Source organism: Phaseolus vulgaris, chromosome 7, assembly GCF_000499845.2.
Source record: "Phaseolus vulgaris cultivar G19833 chromosome 7, P. vulgaris v2.0, whole genome shotgun sequence".
Classification (NCBI taxonomy): Eukaryota; Viridiplantae; Streptophyta; class Magnoliopsida; order Fabales; family Fabaceae; genus Phaseolus; species Phaseolus vulgaris.
The window spans coordinates 32,729,561-32,746,223 of record NC_023753.2 but is presented as its reverse complement, the minus strand read 5'-3'; the positions used below and the strand labels follow the sequence as shown (position 1 = coordinate 32,746,223).

The 16,663-nt window shown below is 31.6% G+C and overlaps 2 protein-coding genes and 1 long non-coding RNA gene across 5 annotated transcripts; 2 read left to right on the top strand and 1 right to left on the bottom strand.

Moving 5' to 3' along the window:
* Positions 1-717: 717 nt before the first annotated feature.
* On the top strand, positions 718-4,372 carry LOC137830113 (uncharacterized). The gene is made up of 4 exons (XM_068637260.1): positions 718-1,128; positions 1,536-1,885; positions 1,978-3,921; positions 4,032-4,372. Exons 2-3 carry the CDS (start codon positions 1,539-1,541, stop codon positions 3,896-3,898), a joined length of 2,268 nt encoding a protein of 755 aa, XP_068493361.1. The 5' UTR covers positions 718-1,128; positions 1,536-1,538; the 3' UTR covers positions 3,899-3,921; positions 4,032-4,372.
* A 1,213-nt stretch (positions 4,373-5,585) lies between these two features.
* On the top strand, positions 5,586-7,087 carry LOC137830112 (uncharacterized). Its single transcript, XR_011084157.1, has 2 exons — positions 5,586-6,523; positions 6,717-7,087. It is a non-coding gene; the product is annotated as an uncharacterized lncRNA (long non-coding RNA).
* A 2,891-nt stretch (positions 7,088-9,978) lies between these two features.
* LOC137830111 (pentatricopeptide repeat-containing protein At3g53700, chloroplastic-like) lies at positions 9,979-12,970 on the bottom strand. 3 transcript variants are annotated; one of them, XM_068637258.1, is made up of 3 exons: positions 12,891-12,970; positions 10,472-12,771; positions 9,979-10,213 (listed from the first exon to the last, which is right to left on the bottom strand). In XM_068637258.1, exons 1-2 carry the CDS (start codon positions 12,914-12,916, stop codon positions 10,674-10,676), a joined length of 2,124 nt encoding a protein of 707 aa, XP_068493359.1. In that variant the 5' UTR covers positions 12,917-12,970; the 3' UTR covers positions 9,979-10,213; positions 10,472-10,673. The 3 variants fall into 3 exon arrangements, with proteins under 3 accessions (XP_068493359.1, XP_068493360.1, XP_068493357.1); XM_068637259.1 differs by having other exon boundaries at positions 10,472-12,760; positions 12,891-12,957; XM_068637256.1 differs by having other exon boundaries at positions 10,472-12,955.
* Positions 12,971-16,663: the final 3,693 nt, after the last annotated feature.

Below are 16,663 nucleotides of genomic sequence, written 5' to 3'. Positions count from 1 at the left end.
AACCGCTCATGATCTAAATGACTTTAACCTACATTAAATATGATATTTTAATACTAATCTAAATATAAGATAATTAATTATTTTACTATTTTGTAATTATTTTTCTTTGTACAAATATGTGCATAGACTTTTGGGTATCAATGTACAAACTAAGTGATTGGTTTCACAAGTTTCAACCCTCATAGTTTATAAATTAAATAGAGGGAATCAATCAACTCATATTTAAAAAGATCTGATTTTAACTTGATGAATAGGTTAAGTAGAATATCCATGAATTCAAATTTATATGTTGAATATATGAGGATAAATATGGTTTATGGTGATAGTTATTCAACTAGTTTCATCTTTATGAAAGAAAAAAACTACTCTTTAAACAAAAACATAACTTTATTTTTCCTCTCTAGTATTTTACCACCATTCATAGTGTATCATCATCTACTATCATAAAAAGCAGTTTCTGGCAACATTAAATCCTCCACACCAATTTTCCCTTTATTTAATAACCCATCATTGCATCATTTGTCTTCACTGAAGAAAAATTAAAGAACTCTTTGATAAACATTTGTTCTTCACTAACAAAGTAGAGAGCTTAGAAATTTTGCGTGAAAGAGTATATGGTAAGATTATGAGTCCAGAACATTTTAATGGTATACCATAAATGACCTAAATCATAGTCAAGATAAATACATGCATACTAAATATTCTTTTGTTTCCTTCAAGGTGAGCGTTAGGGAGTTAGTAGAACCATCTCAAAAGTTTTTATTTTAATTTACCAAAAAAAGTAGGTGACGAGTTCTTATTCATGCGATCCAAAAGGGTAAAAAAGAGAGAGGATGAAAATTATAATATATAGAAGGATACATCTATGCGAGCCCAGTTTCTTCCAGCCCTAAACGCTAGACATGACAAAATTTGTTTGGGAGCAGGAGTAAGGACACGACATTGCTTTCAATGAACAACAAATTCAAATTTTGATTTTCCTTTTGCTTCTCTTCCCATTTACTGTCAAAGAGAAATCAAATGTGACAGCACTCTCTCTGACGCTGCACACACCAACCTCAGAAGCGTGCTTCCATATCGGCTTTTGGGATTACCAACCCTAATTCACCTTCTCTAATAATCAACCAGGTATATTTTGTGTTTCCTCTGATCTTAGGGTTACACTTTGATTGATCATCATACCTATTCTGAATTTAAATGAAAATCCACCCAAGTTCTCTTTCAGGTTAATGGGTCTCCAATTAGGGATAATGGAACCATATTATGCCCCAATGCTATATTTATTATTCTTGAAGGAATGAAATGTCATCTTGTACTATAGATATTTGAATTAGTCATTCACAGTCCTAAGAAGATTGAAATTTGTGCTTTTTTATTTATTTTTTCATGCAACAGTAAAAAGATAGAACTGATTAGTTTAAGGGTAGTTCTGAATGTTCTTTACACCTACTGTTTTTTTGTGTGTATTGCCATGATTAATGGAACATTCTTTATATTTGCCATCTTGATGATAAGAATTCTCTATTCCGTGATAGGTCATGGCTGCCATGAAGCTCATTGCAATATGTCAGGCGGGAGGCAAGTTTTTGACTGGAAAAGACGGTTGTTTGTCATATAAAGGTGGTGATGCTCATGCCATAGACATTGATGATGAAATGAAGTTTGAGGAGTTCAAGGTGGAAGTGGCCGAAATGTTTAATATTAGAACTGATAGCATGTCTATCAAGTATTTCCTTCCCGGAAACAAGAAGACTCTCATTACTATATCTAACGACAAGGATCTAAAGCGCATGATTAAATTTCATGGGAGTTCTTCTACTGTTGATATTTATATCCTTTTTGAAGAGGTAGTTGCCCTTGAGGTGTCAAACATGCCTGGCAGTAGGTAGTTATCTTTGTTTATGGGCTAATAATGTATCCGTCTATGTTATTTGTGGAACTTTCTGGAGCTTAATTTTGGAATTCTTGGACTTTTAGGTCAAGCAGAACAACCTTGTCTGAAACAGTAGCACCGACACCACTCAATGCTTGTCACAGTCATGTTGTTGATACTGTGCTTGATGTTGTTCATGATACCAATCAAATTGATACAAATATGGGTATGGACATGCCCCTGGAAATTTCTCCTTGTCTCCCTATTCAATCCTCAAACGATGAGAAGTATGCCAAAGGGGCACAGCAGTGGCAGAATACTATAACAGGGGTGGGTCAAAGGTTCAGCAGTGTACATGAATTTCGAGAATCCTTGCGTAAATATGCCATCGCTCATCAATTTGCATTTAAATATAAGAAAAATGATAGTCATCGTGTAACTGTTAAATGCAAAGCAGACGGTTGTCCTTGGAGAATTCATGCATCAAGGTTGTCAACTACACAGTTGATATGTATCAAGAAAATGAATTCAACTCATACTTGTGATGGGGCTTTTGCAACAACAGGGCATCAAGCAACTAGGAGCTGGGTAGCCAGTATTATAAAGGAGAAGTTGAAAGATTTTCCGGATTACAAGCCCAAGGACATTGTCAATGACATCAAACAGGAATATGGAATTCAACTTAACTATTTTCAAGCGTGGCGTGGGAAAGAGATTGCTAAGGAGCAGCTTCAGGGTTCCTATAAAGAGGCATACAGTCAGTTACCTTTCTTCTGTGAAAAATTAATGGAGGCTAATCCTGGGAGTCTTGCCATGTGCACAACAAAGGAAGACTCAAGTTTCGATCGTCTCTTTGTATCACTTCATGCATCATTGCATGGCTTCCAACAAGGTTGCCGACCACTGATTTTCCTTGATAGCATTCCATTGAGGTCAAAATACCAAGGGACACTGTTAGCAGCGACCGCTGCAGATGCTCATGATGGTGAATATCCCGTTGCCTTTGCTATTGTTGATGATGCGGAATCAGATGATAGCTGGCATTGGTTCTTACTTCAACTGAAATCTGTGCTTTCAACATCTTGTCCCATAACATTTGTAGCAGACAGAGAGAAGGGGCTGAAGACTTCAATTGCGGAGATATTTGAAGGTTCTTTTCATGCATACTGCCTGCGATACTTAACTGAGCAACTTTTTAGAGACTTGAAAGGGCAGTTTTCTCATGAGGTAAAGCGACTCATGATTGAAGATTTATATGCTGCTGCGTATGCCACCAAACCAGAAGGCTTTCAAAACTCAATGGAGAGCATTAAAAAGATTTCTGAAGAAGCCTACAACTGGATTATTCAAAGTGAACCTCAGAACTGGGCAAATTCAATTTTTCAGGGTACTAGGTATAATCACATGACATCAAACTTTGGGGAGCTGTTCTATAGTTGGGTAGCTGATGCAGATGAATTGCCGATAACACAGATGGTCAATGTAATTAGGGGTAAGATTATGGAGTTGATAGGTGTCAGAAAGGCAGCATCTGATCAATGGGAAACTAGGTTGAGTCCATCCATGGAAGATATGCTAAAGAAGGAAAGTCAAAAAAATCATTCATTTTCTGTTCTGCAATCAACCTGTAGCACCTATGAAGTTTGTGGTGACACAACTGAGGTGGTTGATATTGACAGGTGGGAATGTAGTTGTAAAGCCTGGCAACTGACTGGTGTGCCATGCTGTCATGCCATTGCCGTAATTGGTGGCATTGGCCAAAGTGTTTATGATTATTGCTCCAGATACTGTACAACCGAGAGCTACAGGTTGACATACTCGGAGATTGTACATCCAATTTCAGACGTGGAATTGTCTGTTTCGAAAGATTCTCAGCTTGTGGTAACTGTAACACCTCCACCCACCAAAAGACCGCCTGGTCGCCCAGCTACAAAGCGATTTGGATCTCAAGAAGTTGTCAAGCGCCATCTCCATTGCAGCCGATGCAAGGGACTTGGACATAACAAATCTACTTGCAAGGAGTAATTATAGCCTGGATACCACCACATGTAAGTGCTTCCTTTATACAACCGATATTATTGCTATGCTAAATTCTGAATTTGTTAGTCATTGGTTTGAGAATGAACTAATTTAATTCCTTTTTCTATTTTATCAACAGGGTTTTAGCCAAGGATCGGTAAGACATGGATCTGTACAATGCGTCTAACTGATCTTCTGAAGGGACTGAATAGAATTACTGTAGTTTAGGTGTACAATAAACATGCTAGTTCGATGGTATCTGGAATTCTTCTGCACATGGTTTACTGCTTTAAATTCATTCTGTAATCTGAGTTCAATTATCCTTGTTTGAGATCTCTCAACATAAATGCAATGGAAGTGTGGCAGACCAAATATTTAGACATAAAATTTAGGAAGGCCAAATAAAAAGGTCTCCTTTACTAAGCATCAAATTGCACTCATTGTAAATACAATGCCAATAAAGAGTAGATTGGCTCTGCACGATTTTGAGTTAAATTGAAACATGCACAATGGTGGAAGTTTTAAGAGTGCACTGGACTGGTGAGATGAGAAAATTCTTTAGAATTAAGGAAGTTTACATTCCAAGAAATTTAAATATATTGAATTTGGGTTAGTTTGTTTTAAATTATTTATTTGGATAAAAGAATTCAAATTTATTAAATTTTAATTTTTAATAAAGTATTTTAATCATCATTAAATATAAAATTGTTAAATAGAAAACTTAGAACTTCAATCTTCCAATCAATTAGACATAAAGAAAAAAATATTCACTACAAGTTTCAATTAACATGATAGGGTTGATATCTATCCAAAAATAAACTCATTGATATTAGTTCAGAAAATTGTCAAACAATAATGCAGAAATAGTTCTTATATTGGTGAATAAAAGTTTCAATAATTTTAATTAAAAATTGATTGATATTAATGTTAAGTAATCAAAAAATAGTTTCATTGGTGTTAATAAAAGACAGTTAATTTTTTTTATCAAAGTTAATTGAAAACACCATTAATAATATAACTAAAAATTATGTTCTGTAGAAAAACATAGTACATGTTGGCAAAAAGATATCCTAACTGACATCAAAGAAATAACACTATTTTATAAGGATAAAAAAATAATCTTAGTGACAACTAACAAAATATATTTAATCTAAAAAAACTTGAAAAAATATTTTTTTAGATAAGTTGAAAAAAAAATTATTTGGTCTATATTTCAATTTTGGTAGAGTTGATGTCCTAATAAAAATTTAAAAGATAATATTTTAATAAGCTCAAATAGAAGATAAAATTATATATATATATATATGGATTCAAAAGTAAAAAAAAATTTACACATTTATAATTATTATTATTATTACTTTGTTGGAGAAAGTTGTATGCTAAATGTAGTAGCTGTTAATTTGAAAATTTATTAAAGTTTCATTTCAAAAATATATTTAAAAAATATACAATATATTTAATAAAATAAAAATTTAAAAAATGAAAATCTAAATATAATTAAACAACAATACAAACTACAACTAATGTAGAATATGTAAATTTTGTCCTTATTATGATAGAACCATATTAATATGTTAATATTACAGTTTAATACGGGTAAGAATAAAAATATAAAAAAAGGTTTAGTGAATATTAAAAGTTATAATATATATTATTATATTATTAAATGGGTTGTTAAGGGAATAAAAATATCAAATGAAATGAAATTAGTTCAACATCTTTCCTCATTCTCATTCTCTCCCATCTCATTCCCACCAAAACCCTAAAACACTCATTTCCAAACCAATCGCCATTGTCATGAACCTTCCTCCGACTAAACCCATTCCTCCGCCGCCAGACACCGCCATCAATCCCGAATGCGGTCACTGTGCCTCCAAGGACAGCCGTCTCTTCCACCGCCTCTGGATTCGCGGCATGAACCGCCGCGTCTGCACCTCCTGCGTCCTCCTCCTCCACCCATCCTCCTTTTGCCCCTCCTGCTTCCAATTCTTCGACCACCCTCTGTCCAACACCTCCTCCGCCACCGCCCACCGTTTCCTATCCTGCACCAAATGCTCCTCCCTCACTCACCTCAACTGTCTCCCTTCCCCTCCCCCTTCCTCCCCCTTCCTCTGCCCACCTTGCTCTCAACCAAACTTCTCTTTCTTCCCCGATTCCACCTCCCCCATGGACAAACGTCGCGCCCTCATTCTCCTCTGCGCATGCAAGGTGGCCTCCGCCGCCGCCACCAAGTCTCTCGCCCTCGCCCGGGCCCGAGTTGAGCGTACCGTCCGTGAGGCCGCCCTCGCGCGAAAGAGGGCCCGGGACGCTCTCGATCATTGCTCCATCCTGGACAAGATTAAACGCCTCCGCCTGGAGGGTACCTTTGAGGTTTCTAACGCTAGGAACCTGGGAACACATCATAATAATGTTGTGTGTAAAAAAGAGGAGTTGAATAGCTTCACAGGACAGGGTAAGGTTAATGTTAAGGTACCTTCTGAGGTGCCATCCTTGCCTCGGCCTGTCATTAAGAATGGGAATAACGATAGCAAATTATTGAATCGATAAAGGAGTTGATAGGGTAGGATAGTTGATGTTGCCTCTACCAATATTTTGTAGGTGGCACTGGAAAACCATTCAGATTTATTCAAGGTATTTCCCCTTTTAAATATTTTTTTTCGGCCGAAATTTGTCTTTTAGAGTAGGGTTCTACTCTTATATTCATGTTTTTTTTTTTTGCAATTATAGGGATAAATACACTTTTTCCCTTATTTTTTATTCAGTGAATGATGCTTGTTTTTTTGGATTAAGTTATGAACACCTTGCTTGAATGGTTTGAATGCAGGTAGAGGAAGTGAGTGACTGTGTTCTAAATTTGCGGAGGAGGTTTGAAGCATGTCGTATATATGGTTCATTTTCCATTCTGATATGCTCTTGTAAAGCCTCAGTAGTGATGTGATTATAAATTAGTGCTACACTGTAACTACTTGAAACACATTTTTTCCTCCTTAGTATCAGATGTTAGTCCATTCTTCCATCATCTCTATTACTATCCTTTTTATTTTCTTTTGTGGCTGATGCCGTACTACTTCACAATGACTTTGGCTACCTTAGATTCATTTACTACCAATTTTGGAATTTGTTGGATTTAGAAATTTTAGTTTGTACTCTCGCCATAGCAGATTTACCCTTCTATAAAAGGCATGTTGCATGTATTATAGAACTGGTTAGTGATTTGCTAAAGTTGCTGTATTAGAATGATATTCAAGTCAGGTTTATGTTTCCGCGTAGTCCGCTATCATGTATGCTGCGGTGGGTCATGTGAGTAGGTCATACGCCTAATAAACTTTTGAACACAAAACAGTTTTTTATTTGGACTTAGATGTTTCAAACCCTATGCTGTCTTTTTGCTAGAGAAACCAGCCACGGCAAAGATGTAGTTCTTTCTGCTTGCCTCACATATAAATGCAGATTGGTCTCTTCTAGGAAAAATCTTGAAAGTTGGTCTTTCAGAGCAATCTTTCAAAGCACGGAACTTTAAATCAGAATAAACGTCATTCTTTGCTTTTATTGTTTGACAGTGGTGACTGGTGAAATGTTTCCGATCCAAACCCAACATGGCTGAAAAATTCAGCTTAATCTTCATGAGTGCAATGATTGGCAAGAAATTAAATAATTCAGTTTAATACTCATGGAGAAGATAGTTTATATTTTAATAATTTTCAAGTAATTAGATAGCTTTTTATATATTTTTTTCAAAATAATTTTATAATATGTTTTTGTATTAACCTTTACTGGTTGAAGGTCACTGGCACTACGTCAGGAAGTCACGTTAACAGAACAGTCACATGCGATTCCGTGATGTGGTGCATCCAGATAGTGTTTAAAACTTAAAGGTGAAAGAGAGTTTTCAAATTAAGTTTGACTCTGTAAAGTGAGTTCGTAAGACAAGAAAGGTTGGCTAAATTTTGGTGAATAACAATTATTAATATATTTTATTTTTAATATAATAAGAAAAAAAACAGTTTATATATAAAATATTTAATTTCAATTAAATTCTTTAAATTTCATCATTAGTTAGAGTAATTAAACATGTGTTTAATTTTTAATAAATATTTTTTAAAGATAAAATTAACCTTAATATGTAATAATCACAACTCTACTCACGTGTATTATAAATTCACATATTTAACTGCATATTAATAAAAAATTAATTATATATTAATGTTAACTTTTTCCTTTAATAAACACACTTAATTACTAAAACTACTCTTATGTGTTTAATTACTAAAACTACTCTTATGTGTTTAATTATCCGAATGATTATTCTTCTCTATTTAATTTGTTTAGTCTAGACGTCTAAGTTTATGGACCCATTGGTAGGCTCGTTTTAAAAATAATATTACATTCTTAAACTATATACATGTAATATAATTCATACTTTAAATAATTATATTTAGAATAAAAAGTAATTTTATTAATGTAATTTAAATTGATTAGTCAGTGATTCAATATTTTTATTTTTCTATCTAACACTTTTTTGTTTTTATTTCCTTATCTAGTACCATTTTGTTTCTATGCATTGGAAGATGCACAATCAAAGGCAAACACTCATACAATGTCTTCTTTTGATAGGAGGGACACCATATTTTATAGAAGAAAGGCAAAATCCAAGAGAAATATGACCAAAAACTTGGACGAATTATGGTGTGATTGTGGGAAATTTCAAAAACTACACCTACCATGCTCTCATGTGCTTGTTCATCACGACTTTTCTAGGTACAACTCACTTGTGTACACATTACAACAAGTCTTTCATGTTTACGAAGGACTATTTGGTGGACTCATAAATAAAGATATTGGTCAAATACTATGCCCAAGTCCCGATATGAAAAGAACCTCAAAGGAAAAGTCTAAGTCAAGTCGAATAAGAACTGATATGGACATAAAAGAATAACATGATTAAACAAAAAAATGTTCATATGGTCAAACACCAGGACACACAAAAAGAACGTGTCCCAAGATTATTAGATCGTTCACTTCTTGTCATTAATTATGTTTCATTTCTCACAAACTATTTAATGTACCATTGAAGAAAATATTAAATGAATGATTATCTCTCATTTTTATTTTTTTTTTATGTTCAACATATACTTATTTAGTATCGTCTTATATCTCTTATCTTCATTTTATATCTTTTATGTTTTTAGTTATTATTTTTTTCTGCCATTCTTTATTTATTTCTGTTTTTATTTTTACTGTTTTTATTTCTTATATTTATTTATTTTTGCATTTTTTTTCTTCTCATTTTTAAGCATTAAGTGTAGCATTTGCATTAGTTTTTTTCTAAGATTTTGCATTTAGGGTAGACACTTCAATATTATTTGTGTCCACTACTAATTAATACTAATTGATTTTAATTTTTTTATAATAATGTCCTGCATTTTTTACTTGAGATTAACATGATTACATCATCAATAATAATAAAAATAAATACTAATTTTGTTCTTTTATGTTGTTGTAGGGTTTAATTTTTTATTTTCTTCATTCTTTAAAAAACTTAAGCTAAACATTTTTAATTTAATATTTTTTTATTTTGTAAAAACTTATTTCTTTGTTCATTAATTATGTTTCTAACTATTTTAAACATTAAAAATATTTATTTTTTTAATGCATTCAAAATTAAAATTATCAAATTTTAAATTTTTTTTTTTTACTTTTGAAATGATACTAGATATGAAAATAAAAACAAAAGGATGCTAGATAGAAAAAAAAAACTAAAGGGTGCTAAATAGAAAAATAAAAATAAAATGGTGCTATATAGAAAAATAAAAATGTAAATAGTAATATTATATGAGAAATTGAGTTTTCGTAAGTCTCATTTAAAGTTGAGATATGTTCATAATTTAAAATTATTATACATAATTTAAAAAAGAGAGAAATTTAGATAAATTATAGAAGAGAACTCTTACAAATTGATTTACGCATAAAATTATTTTAGTAAGTGAAAAAGTTAATTTTAACTAATGAAAAGTTAGTTTCAATTTTTCTTTTAAAAGTTCTTATGATCAAAATAAACTCTTACTGTATCTGATTCTAACTGTATCTGATTCTAATTGTATCTGATTCAGTTGTCATATTGATTAAATCAGCAATCACAGTAAGTAGCTTTCAAGCTATGTTCCCATCCCCTTGGGTTAATATAGCATGGGGCAGAACACTTAAGAAGTCAAAAGTCAGTAAACCATAATAATGGCAGTAACCTCGAAAAATATTCCTCTTTTATAATGCAGTTGGCAGCTAGCACTGTCAAATTATCATGGATGTAGAGAATGAAGTCATCTGCAACATATAAATTAGACAGGTTTAGATTCCGCAAATGAATGGTAAAATAATTTGAGTGCAAGATTTAACTGTCAATGAAAAGAATCAAGGTTGGCACTAGCTAGTAATTTGCTTAACAGTTGCACTTTTGAGACAATTTGATTGCAGCAAGAAGAATAAAGTAGCTTCATAGACAAAGCATGACATGTATACATTGTAAACAAGAGTAAATTTTTTACGTAAAGTCATATATACAAATCACAAGTCATTCCACACCTTAGCAAGTAGAGCATGTCAAATAAACCAAGCTAACATTTGTTCTTCTGCTTCTCTTGAAAGAATTGTCAGTGAGACATTAGTTTCTTTCCCTTGCTGCAAGACTAGGTGCTGAATGAACAACCCTTGATGGATGGAGCAGCACTCATAGATGGAACTGGCATGTTAAGCAATTAAGATTCTTTTTATAGAATGCTGAAGTTCATGTCTCCCTGAGGCCTTCTGCAAGAATATTGCTAACAGAATCTAGTGAGGCAGAGTCATCAAACAACACTGCTTGACTCATTCCTTCTCTAACATCAGATCCAATCAATAAATTATGAGTGGTTGCATCAGGAACCCACCCTTTTTCTAACATTGAATCTAGTAATCGACGGGCCTCCTGTTCCCTACCCTCTTTCAACAGGCCGGTTATCAGTAAGCCATACATTGCTGAATTCAAAATGTTACCACCTGAAATTCTATCAATGGCACCAGAAATCATAGATAACTGAGAATGGTTGGCCATGAACGACAGTTGATCAAATAGTTGGTCTGCATCAGGTATCAGACCTTCATTGACCATTTTATTGAAAAATAAAACACATTCCTTTATTTTGTTTTGTTTACTCATACTTTGAATAAGAATACAATATGCTTCCAGGTCAAGATTGCTGCCCACCATCAACATTTGTGAGAGGAACGCTAACATATCTTCTGCCCTCCTTGATCTTAAGAGCTCCCGCATGACAGCAGTGTGTGTGGCAATACAGCAAGAAATAGCACAAAAATAAGCTAATTGCCATAGTCTTATGGCTTCTTTGACCCTTCCAGAGTCACATACACATTTTATCAACTTGTAGAAGGCCAAGGAGTGAAGAGAGCATCTCTTCATTGACATATAGCGAAACACTTCAAGGGCATCTTCAGAATGTTTGATGTCACAAAGACCACCAACTAGTTCAGAATACGAGGCAAAATCTAAATCCCAGCATCTGGTGCAAATTTGATGAAATAGTTTCATTGCTTCTTCATACTTGCCCAATCTACAGTTGCCAACTACAAGAGCAGAATACGTTGCACGGTCAAGAATAACAAATGATTTGATCATTCTGCCAAGAAGTGTATACGCCTTCTTGATGTCTTCATTCTCACAAAACCATCCAATGAGAATGTTCCAAGATTGACAATCAGCTATGTGTCTCTCAGACATTGTCTCCAGCAGAACATTTGCTGCCAGAATTTCACCAGCATTACAGCAACCTTCAAGCAATGTATTGAAAGGAGCAGTTTCAAGAACTTGTCTATTTTCTAAAAACACTATAGCCTCATTAATTTTCCCTAATTCACAAAAACAATTGACTATATTAACCAGAACATAATGTTTTGGTGGCATACCACTTTCTATCATCTCATTTATGAGGCCAACAGCAGAATCCAACTGCAAGTTGCTGCAAAAACACCTGACTAGAACCTCATAAATGAAAGGATCTGCCACAAAATCAGAATCTTTCATCATTTTAAACAACTTTACAGCCTCCTCTATTTTATTTTCTCTGCAAAAGAGAGGTATTGTGCAGGTATGAAAACTCAAATCTGGTTGACATTTGACTTCGAACATTTGTTCTAAAATAATAGCAGCTTCATCCACTCGACCACTTTCAATGAGACCCTTCACAAGAATCTCAAAAGTCTTACTATTTGGATTGCACCCTTTATTGTTCATTCTCCTAAATTGATCCAAAACCAAGTCAATCTGATTGGTGGCACACAATGCCTCCATCAAATAATTCAAAGTGTCAACTGTGGGTAACACACATGCCTTCACCATCTCTTTATAAACAAACAACGCCTTTTGAAAATCTCTACCCTTCCCTCCCACAAGAGTACCCAATAAAACATTAAAAACCTCAATGGGCAGTCTGCACCCACCTAAATTCATGCTCTCTAAAACTGTAATAGCTTCTTCAATCCTACAATGCCCCACAAATGTGTGAATCAATGCCACAAGTGCTTCTTCAGTACCAGGGCACCTATCCTTGGCCATGTTTTCACAAAAATTCCTCATTTCCACAACGTGCCCAGCCATACCCAGTTTCAAAATTATATGATAATATGTTTTGGAAGTGTGGCGAAAACTATTTTGCCTTGAAGCCCATTTGAATATCCTAACCCCTGAGTTCAAATCATTTGTACGGTCCAATATCCGGATTAAGTTGTCAGGGGCAAGCTTATTTCTCAAAAAGTTGAGATTTTGATCAAATTCAGATGAATCCTTGAGTTTAAGGATCTCTGGGGTTTCTGAAATATCTGCAATACAACTTGAAGAGAGACAAACCCATCTCAGGAATCGAGTAGGATATGCCGAAGATGGGAGCTTTATTGCCATGGAACAAAGTCAAAGAATAATTGAAGAGAAGGAAAAAAATTGAAATCTGACCTGAGTACTGATAAGTCGTCAATCATGTATGGAGTAAAATTACAGAAGGTGGGAGTTCAAAATGTTCTCAAGGAAACAGCAATTTAAGAACACAGCAAAAAAAAAATATTCTTAAAGGTTTTTTTATTCAAAATAAGTATTTGGGGATTTAGGTCTTCTTGGTTGATTAATATTAAAATTTTGAGTTTTCTAAAAAAATTGTCTGATTGCAATAAGTTTTTTATAAAAATATGGTCTGAAGTAAAAGAAAAAAACATAAATAAGCTGGATTAATAACCTTTTATTAAACTTTTTTGTAATTTTCAATTTAAGTCTTTAATATAAATTTTAACCAATCTTAGTTTCTAAAATATTTTCATTCATGTTTAGTAAAAAAGGAAAAATAAAGTAAAAAAATTACAATATTATTTAATTTGTTCTTTTATTGTTTATATATTATTATTAGAAAGAAAAAAGATATGAGATCTTTACTAATAACAAGTTTTCTAAGTCTAAATTAAATTAACCCGAGATCCGAGCGTATCCACAGACCTTCTTTTATTTGTTTTTTTTATTTGATTACCAACTTAATTTTAATTTAGTATTAAAATTTAATAGCTGATTTTTGAATTTTTTTTAATAATTTAAAAAATGTAATAGAATATATTATTATTGAAAGAAATATGTGTAATACTAAAATTTATTTTTTAGAATATAATAATTTGTACTGAAAAAGACTTTATATCAAAAGTTATTGTAATTATATAACTATTAAAAAGGTATTTATTCGTATGTAAAATTACTATTTCAGCATTTTGAATGTAATTAATATTATTTTAAAATATTTTAAAATTTAATATATTGATAAATTATATATTTATGGTTAGTAGATCAAATTTGTTGTATAGAATTTTGTAATTATAAACACTTAAATTGTGAATTTCATAATGTGAAAAAGGTAACTAAGGAGATGATATTATTATAAGTGGCATATTATTCTTCTCAATTTTAGAATTGTTATATTAAAATATTTGTAAGTTGTTGCTTCATTTTTTTATATTTATATTATATATTTATTAGCAGTATTATTTTTTAAAATTGTATGAGATAATAGTTAATATTTTATAATAAGAAAAATGATTTTTTTAAACTAGATTATTCTAATGTGACATTTTAAATGGTTTCAATTGTCCTATTTGAATAGCTTTTTATATAATATAACAAATGTAAATTAATTACTAGGATAAGAACTAATTATACTAAATGTTTAGGCAAATTAGGAGAATATAAAATTTATTTAATTTAAAGATATTAAACGGCACACGTACCATCAATAGACTACTTAGTATATTAGTATTATTATTATTATTTATGTAATACATGTTTTTGAAAGATTAACAACTTAGCAATTAAGTGTTTGTTCATAATTTTTATTTTTTATTTTTTAAAAAGAAATAATTATTTTTAAATTATTAATTGTAGTTAGTGGGAAAATTTTATCTAAAGCTTGTATCTCTTTAAATGAAGTTGATATGATATGCTTATCATTTCTATTAGTTATCTAAAAATATTTATTTTAATTTTATTCAATACTTTTACTTCTGGTAAGTTGGTTGGGTCAAAATTTGATGAATGATACCGTATCTTGACAATCGTTCTTATGTATGGAAGGAGTATTGATGTAATTAATTAGCATGTTATGTCAAAATAATGTTGAGACAACCCATGCTTATAAGAAGTATTGGAAAGATTATCGAGAATCTCTCCTTAATTAATGGAAGACTATGACGATTCAATTTTCATAATTGATCAATTGAATATATTTAATAATGGACATTTCAATTTATTAGAATTATATATCTATTGAAAACTATGAAGTTCAACCAAAAAAGTTAAAGATAATTCTTTCAAGGTATCTTGAAAATGTGACAAACATTAATTACTTTTTCTTCTTGTTTATATAAAAGGAAACTTGTGAGGAAGGTAAATGCAAACAAGTGAATAAAACAAAATATGATAATGACACCGAGAATTCTAACATTGAAAAACCTTCCCAACTTGATAAGTAAAAACCCATGGGACCTCGTCCAAAAAATATTTTTACTATGAAAGTAAGATTACAATGTTTCTTTCTTTCACCCTATGAGGAGAACACTTAATCTCAATCAACAAAAATGAAATACAATATATCTCTAACTTCATTAGGATTTGTAGTCTCACACTAAGATTTGTGTACCCCATGGGATGATAACATTTGTTTCTGATTCAACTTAGTCTTCTTGTGCTTTCATGAAGGTCAAGGGTTGTGTTCCCTTAGGGATTATCATACTTGAAGTTAATGTTAGGCCACAACTCACATGTTCACCTCTTACTAAGATAGTTCTTCAAGATAATATTTTTTTTTTATGTCCCTCTACGCACTCCTATAAAATCATTAAATAGAAATCAATGTTAGAAACAAAAAATAATTAGTCACTACATTGACTAAATTAGATAATAAAAAATTATTAATATCTAAAGTACTGATATAGTATATCGGGATAAAACGGTAAACCTAATCTAGAAGGAGAGGAATCGTGTAAATTTTAAATAAATTTAACTATCAAAATAAGGAGTTATTTGATTTTAATAGATTAAGTTATGTAAACAAACTTTAAACATAATTTTTCATATTATATGTTTTTAATTTTAATTATTTTTCAAAAAAATAGGAAGAATATTTTTTTGAATAAAAGTCTCATTTAAGTACTATATATTCGCTTTGAGAGGAAAAATTATTTGTCTTTAAAAAAAAGATTGCTCAAAAGACGATCTAGAGCTTGAGGTATGAATAACAACTTTTAAGTAAAGGAAAATTCATGCTCAAGCGTCAAAATATAAGCATTAGCGAGGAGACAAAAAATTTGTTGACAATGTATAATTTGCTTTAGGAGTATTGTTAATTATTGCATGCAATAGTGGTGGTAACAAGTAGTGATGTGCACTACTTTGGGGAATATATATATATATATATATATATATATATATATAAAACTAGTAAAAATAATACAAATGATACATTTTTTTTAAAATCATGATTTTTTTTTTCAAACACTCATAATGAAAACATCCCATGTATCTATAACCTTCGTACACAATATGTTGTAGTATTACTCAATAGAGAGTTTACAAAACTAAAGGCATTTTAAAATAATATATAAACAATATAAACAAACACACACATACATGTATAACGTCTACTAACTCCATAAACATGTATAACATCTACAAGCTCCATAAATATGTATAACATCTGCTAACTCATTTTAGGTTTAACTCCTAGATTTGCAATACTATTTGTTCATATACAAAGTGTAATCATAACAAACTCGAAACAACGATAGGAGAAGGGTAAACTACCAAACACAAGATAATTATATATAAATATAATCATACAAGTGAGTCATGCACATATTACAATAAAAAAAAAATCACAATACACTTCTTTAACAATAAATCACAATACGAATCTAAGTATTAAAACAAATCTACAATAAAAAAAATATATAACGATGTCTTCCAAAATATTTGTATTAAATATATTTTACTAGAGATAAACACCTAACTATTTTAAGTATCTTAAATATGTAAATCTTGAGCTACTAAACCTTACTTAAGTCTCTTAACTAGTGTGATGCTTACTATCTTTCTTTCGTTTAAGTTTTAAGCCTTTATCTTGAGCAAGGAGTGTTATCACTCAAAGGTCCCAATTTTTGCTCAAGAAATAATGTTTTGCACTGATGTTGAAACTCTCA